At 60.1% G+C, this 6,454-nt stretch overlaps 1 protein-coding gene across 2 annotated transcripts in view; it reads left to right on the forward strand.

Annotated features, from left to right (window-relative positions):
- The window catches only part of TPCN1 (two pore segment channel 1), a 67,248-nt gene that overhangs the window by 59,368 nt on the left and 1,426 nt on the right, over nucleotides 1–6,454 (forward strand). For both annotated transcript variants that reach the window (XM_006900990.1, XM_006900991.1), the window contains exons 19-24: nucleotides 559–666; nucleotides 1,527–1,598; nucleotides 2,050–2,139; nucleotides 4,100–4,215; nucleotides 4,663–4,709; nucleotides 5,247–5,315. In XM_006900990.1, coding sequence (XP_006901052.1) covers nucleotides 559–666; nucleotides 1,527–1,598; nucleotides 2,050–2,139; nucleotides 4,100–4,215; nucleotides 4,663–4,709; nucleotides 5,247–5,315 — 502 coding nt within the window. The remainder of the gene's footprint in view (nucleotides 1–558; nucleotides 667–1,526; nucleotides 1,599–2,049; nucleotides 2,140–4,099; nucleotides 4,216–4,662; nucleotides 4,710–5,246; nucleotides 5,316–6,454) is intronic.

Genomic DNA, 6,454 nt, shown 5'->3' on the forward strand with positions numbered 1-6,454 from the left:
GCCTGGGGGATGTGGCCTGGTTTGTGGGGACAGGGCCCGGCCTGGGGGATGTGGCCTGGTTTGTGGGGACAGGGTCCAGCCTGGGGAACATGGCCCACCCTGGGTGATACAGGACATCTTGAGGGACATGACCTGGTCTGGGGAACGTGGGACGTGGCCTGACCTGGGGGATGTGGCTTGGCCTGGGGAACATGGTCCAGTGCGGGGGATGTGGCCTGGCCTGTGGGTCAAGGCTCAGCTTGGGGGAACACAGCCCGGCCTGCGGATCATAGCTTGGCCTGGGGGACTTGGCCCAGCCTGAGGGACTTGGCCTGCCCTGGGGTACGTGGCCCGGTCTGGGGGACGTGGCCCAGCCTAGGGGACATGGCTTGGCCTGGGGGATGTGGCCCGGCCTGGGGACATGGCCTGCCCTCTGGGACGTGACCTGGCCTGGGGGACTTGGCCTGCCCTGGGGGACGTGGCTTGGCCTGAGCGATGTGGCCCAGCCTGGGGGACATGGCCTGGCCTAGAGGGAGGCTCGAGTGGGCTGAGTGGACCGTGCCTCCCTCTCGCTTGCAGGTTTGACTTCTCGGTCACAGCATTCGCCTTCCTGGGGCTGCTGGCGCTGGCCTTCAACATGGAACCCTTCTATTTTATAGTGGTCCTGCGCCCCCTCCAGCTGTTGAGGTGACCAGACGGGGGCTTTGAGGTGGGGTGGTGGGCCCAGGGACGAGGCAGAAGACCCACAGCTGGTGTGGTCAGCACCCTACTCCAGCCCCTCCGTGGGGCAGCGTCTCCCCAGAGGAGGTGGTCCCCTTACCCCCACCCCCGGCTTCTGACAGGGACCTCCCTATGGGGGCAGCTGCCAGGGTGGGCCTCAGCTGTGGCCACAGAAACACACAGAGACCAGAGGCCCACCCGCTCTGAGGGAAGATGGTCCGAGAGTCCATAGCTGAGGCTTCTCTGGCAGAGAAGGCCCCTCACACGTCTCTCCACTCAGGGATTTTCGGAGACTTAGTGACCCTCAGGTTAGGGCCCTCGAGTTCCCGAGAGGCCTGGTGTTTCTTCTCGCCCGTCCATCAGCCGTCCTCTCCTCTCCGGGGGAAGCTCAGCTGTGGATGGTGGTCTCCAGGCGTCCTTTCTCCCGAGGCCTCAGGCGGCCGGAGAGCTGGGCCCAGCGCACACCATTGTCTCTGGGGGCTCAGACCTGCCGCTCAGGGTCTCCGCACGCCATGACCCATGCTTGTCCCGCACGGAGCCTCCTGTGTAGACCGTGCTGGGTTGTTAACAGCCACCTTCTCACCTGAGTTAGATGCTGGGACGAGGACGAGTGAGGAGAAACAGGGCAGCCTCCTTGTCCTCAGGGACGGGTCCCCTTCCCGCCCGTGTCCCAGTGGCCCCCTTCCCATGCGCTAGCTGAGGCCCTGAAGTCAACGAGCAGCCCCCCAGGGTGGGAGGAAGGTGGAGTTCCAGCATGTTCTGCAGGAGGTGGCCGCGGCCAGGCCCCTGCGTCTCTAAGTCCCATGATCCCTCCCTCCCTCCTTCAGGTTGTTTAAACTGAAGAAGCGTTACCGCAACGTGCTGGACACCATGTTTGAGCTGCTGCCGAGGATGGCCAGGTACTGCCGGCCTCCGGGCCCCACCCGGCCTCTGCAGGCCGCCCCTTAGGGTCACGGGGCTGGAGGCATCAGAGGGACGGGGGAGTCCCGAGGAGAACGGAAACTGAGGGCCTGGGTGGGGAGGGGGGGACGAGGGGGGTCTTCAAGGAGGACGAGACCCCGCCCACCACACAGCCCGTCTGGAGTGCTTTAGTGGGGAGGGCAGGGAGATGTCCCCTCACTTATCACCTGTGTCTACGTTCACAGGTAAGGGGGCACCTGTGAGTCTACCTTCACAGGTAAGGGGGGGGTGTCTCTGGTGAAGGGGCGTCTGGTCAGAGTCCTGAATCGTGAGCTCCCCACTCCCCGGCAGGCGCACCCCCCAGCTAGGGGCATGTCCGTCCGCAGGCAGGCGGGGCTGAGCCGTGGGGGCCCCCTCATCACTCACGCACCCCTGTCGCCCTCTCCCCAGCCTGGGCCTCACCCTCCTCACCTTCTACTACTCCTTCGCCATCGTGGGCATGGAATTCTTCTGTGGGATCCTCTACCCCAACTGCTGCAAGTGAGTGGCCCCCATGGCCTTGAGGCCCTGGTATCCCCGAGCCGCGGCGCCTCGAAAGCCTGGTCCCCCTTGTCCAGTCGAGTCACTGTGTTCTGCCTTTTGGGCTTCGCCCAGGGCAGGAGCTGAGCCCGGGGTCCTGGTCAGCCAGGTGGCCCTGAAGCGGGGATGCTGGAGCACCTCTGGCCTTGAGGGGGGCCCGGGAGCTGTGCCTGGCCGGCCGGGTGGGGGTGGACAAAGACCTGCCACCCGGAGGAGCCTCAGGCCCACCTGTCGCCCCACCCATCGCTAGAACTGCTCAGGGACCGAGGAGAGGACTATTTCACGCGGTCAGGCTGCCAGGACAAGTCAGATGAACACCCAGAGAGCAGGAGGCAGCCCCCCCAGGACCCCATCCTTCCCATGCTCTTTCCCTCCCCACATCCACTGCTGTCAAGTTGATTTCAGTTTCGAGTGACTCTGGGGAACCCAGGACTTGGCCATAGTGTCTCTGAAGCTGGCAGGCTTTTGGGGAGCAGACTTCCACCTTTCTCTTTTGGTCTCTCCTGCTCCATTGGATTTCCGAGAGGCGAAGTCACACGGAGGAGATGGACGAGCTTCCTCCAAGGAGCTGCTGGTGGATTTGAACCACCGGAGAGGAGTGATCTTTAAGTTAGCAGCTTAACTCCCCACAGTTGCTATGTACCATGAGGTTGGAACCAACCATAGTTGGCCCGCCAGCGGTTTTTCAGAGACAGTTAATTTTACAGGAGGAGATTGCCCATCTGTGGATTCGAACCCTGTGCCTTTGGTTTGGCTGCGTAATTCCTTACCACAAAGCTACTAGAGCCGCCTACAGAGTAACTAGATGGTTCATACCACCCACTTTTCGCTTCACATCGCTGCTTAATCATCCACGCTCCTTGGGCGCCTTGGCCACCCCGGATGTCAGTGCAAATTTCATTTACTGTCTCCCGCTGAGTTCTGCCTCAGGCCAGGCCCCCTGCACACTGGTAACACAGCCCTCTCCAGAAGGCCCAGGTTACCTTGGGGGCAGCAGTCTGATGGCGGAGCTGGAAGTCCGATCCGTAGTCTGCGGGCTTCAGAGGACATGCGAATCGCTGGGGAGCGTCTTAAAAGCAAATCCCAGCTCCCCGCGCTCTTAGATGCAGGGTGTCTGGTGAGAGTCTTCGACCCCACCATCAGAGGCAGCTCCCTGTTGGTGTAGATTCCACGGGACAGGCGCGCAGGACTGGGAGGAGAGTGGTAAATGAGGTCACCAGACAGGGACGGCCCCCCTGAAAGCATGTGGCACGCTCAGACATAAGTAGGAGAGGCCGTGCTGACACAGGGCACCACCATCTGGGGTGGCCCCAGTGGTAGCCTCAGCGTTGGCCCCTGTGTGGCCCCAGATTTGGCCCCTGTGCACCCGAATGTGAAGGCCTAGCCAGCAGCAAACGATGGGTGAAGGTGGGTGCGGGAGAGGCAAACCTGAGGGCTCCCCAGACAATGAGGGGAGCCAGGGACTGAGCGACGTCACTAAGGGATGCAGGGATGTGGCTGCACCCCTCACCCCTGACCCTGTCAGAGGCGTGACACCCAGCTGGCCTCAGTCTAGGGCAGTACTGGTGGCTGACAGGGAGGGGCTGCTGAGGGAGTTGACAGCCCTGGGGATGCTCTCACCCATCACCCATCGCAGTGACACACACCCCCTGCCTCCAACCACCCACTAGTGAGGGTGCAGGCAGAGAGGGGGAGAGAGGAGGAGCTGTGGGGAGCCATGCATCACCAAGCCGGGTGGCACCGGTCCTAGTGACGTGCAGAGGCCCCTTCCATCTGCAGAGCCCGGGAGGAGGAGGACAGGGACCCCGCGAGGAGACAGCCAGCCAGACCTTTGCTCCCAGCCTCTCCTGGGACTCTGTCTCCTATTGGGTTGACGGTTGCTCTGTGACCACCCGCTGTCCGCCCCTGTCTCCCCGGTTAGCATGAGCACCGTCGCGGACGCCTACCGCTGGGTCAACCACACAGTGGGCAACAGGACGGTGGTGGAGGAAGGCTACTATTATCTCAACAACTTCGACAACATCCTCAACAGCTTTGGTGAGCCGGGCGGCTATGGGAGAGTTGGCGGGGCGAGGGGGGTGTGTTTCGTGTCACTGGACATGCCCTTGGGGGAGGACACTTTATCCCAGAGCATCATGCTTTAGCTGGGAGGGTGAGACCCACTCAGTCAGCATAACCGCGGCCTGTGCCGCTTCTCAGAAGGAAAGGGGAGCCCTCGCTGCACCCTCAGAACCGCACCCCGGTAGTCTGGATGCTTCCACCCTGCCCTCTGGGACCCCAGAGCCACAGCCCTGGCCCATCAAGACACGGCCTTTTGAGGACAGGCCACAGTGGCCAAAGTCCCCGAAACAGGTGCTCAGGGCCCCTGGCAGCTCCCTCCTGGAGCTCAGAGCCTGAGCCAGCCGTGGGGACACCGTGGAAGTGGCTGCCAGAAAAAAAGAAGTGGTCCTGATGCAGACACTGTGCCTTCCTTCCCCTTGGCAGTGACCTTGTTCGAGCTCACGGTCGTCAACAACTGGTACATCATCATGGTAAGGGTCCCGGGCAGCTGCTGGGTGTTTCTCACTGTGCTGAGTCTGGCTCTGTGTCTCCCTTCCTCATTCAATGTGGGGCACATTGTCTCCCGACTTTTCAACCCTGGAGTCCTGAATCTGCTGGTATGTTCTTTGGGGAGGCCGGTGTCAGCACGTCCCGGGGAGCCCTGGACGTGGGCTACCTCCACTGGCCGTCTCTCCCTCGTGTTTAATGGATACCGCTCCTGTCCCATGTCCTTCCCACGGCCAGGGCCCTTTAGCCTCTGAGGCTGTTTCCTGTCCCTGCACAAGAGGGAGCGGGGTTCTGTCCCCCACTCCTTAAACTGTCCTGCACCCCAGCCTCATACCGAGTCCAGTGTCCCAGAGGCCTCCAGGATGTAGGCAGGGAGAGGACATGTGAGCAGGGTCCCCACAACCAAAGGCTGACCAAAGGGGTCTACAAACAGCCCGGTGGCACCTGGCTCTGGACAGTTGCACGGCCCTGCCCAGGCTCAGCGTGCGGCCCCATCCCTCTGTCTGTCCCTCTGTCCCCAGGAAGGCGTCACCTCGCAGACCTCCCACTGGAGCCGACTGTACTTCATGACCTTCTACATCGTGACCATGGTGGGTCCTGGCCACCGGGTGCTCTCCCTCCTCCATCCCCAACCTGGGCAACCACCCAGAGACTCTGCGCTCTTGGGGTGCAGAGCCGGGGAAAAGAAGGGGCGGTGGTCACATCTGAGGGCCCCGGAGGGTCTGGGGCCCCACAGCAGACACAGCACACACACACAAAGCCTATATAAGCAGGTACTGAAATTCAAGACAGTGAAAGTGTAACACCCAGAGATTGGGTTGTTGTTGTTGTTGTTGTTGTTGTTGTGTGCCGTCGAGTCACCTGTGACTCACAGCGAGCCTGTGCACAACAGCTCAGGACCCTGCCCTGCCAATCTCATCGTCTCCGACAGACCCAACCTCGCTTCTCCAGTCAGCGCGTCAGTCCGGACTGCTGTTAAATTGGGCGTGTACTGCTTCTTCCTCCTGGTTTCCTTCTGTGCATTTTAAAAGGATAACGTTACACTGTATTTTCCGCCATCCACTGTCTACTATTTAATAAAGTACGTTCATCATCTATCCTTGTATGACAGGATATCCGGGCCGACCTGGGCAATATTGTGGGCTCGGTCCCAGAACACTATAGGGACGTCCATATCACAGTAAAGCGAGTCACTTGACTTCTTAGGTTTCGCAGAAGATAGAAAGGTTGTGCTGTCACTTTGCTGTAATCTGCTAGCATGTAATAGCATGATGATGACCTTTGAGATGCTGGAAGGAGCATGAAAATAGGACCCAGAGACATGAAGAGAGCAAAGGGTGCTGGGAAAATGTCACCAAGACACGTGCTCAGTGCAGGGCTGCCTCACACCTGCCACTTATACAGAAATACACTCTTTTGGGGGGTAACGTGTCCTGCTGGCATCCCTCTGGGCTGGCTCCACACCAGCTGCAGTCAGTTTAGTCCTTTTTTTTTTTTTTTAGTTTAAATTTTATTATTTTTGTGTGTGTACCATCAGATTGGTTCTGACTGGTACAGGAGGAGATTGCCCCTCCTTCTCCAGCAGAGCATCTGGTGGATTTGAACTATGTACCTCTGGAATGGCAGTGCAGCTTCTTACCACTAGACCACCAGAGCTCCCTAGTCTCTCTTGCATCAGAGAGTTGGACAATGCCAAGGAAGATAGAAGGAGAATTGATGCCTTTGAGCT

This window comes from Elephantulus edwardii, unplaced genomic scaffold (assembly GCF_000299155.1).
Source record: "Elephantulus edwardii isolate Elephantulus edwardi_28Jun2011 unplaced genomic scaffold, EleEdw1.0 scaffold00304, whole genome shotgun sequence".
Classification (NCBI taxonomy): domain Eukaryota; kingdom Metazoa; phylum Chordata; class Mammalia; order Macroscelidea; family Macroscelididae; genus Elephantulus; species Elephantulus edwardii.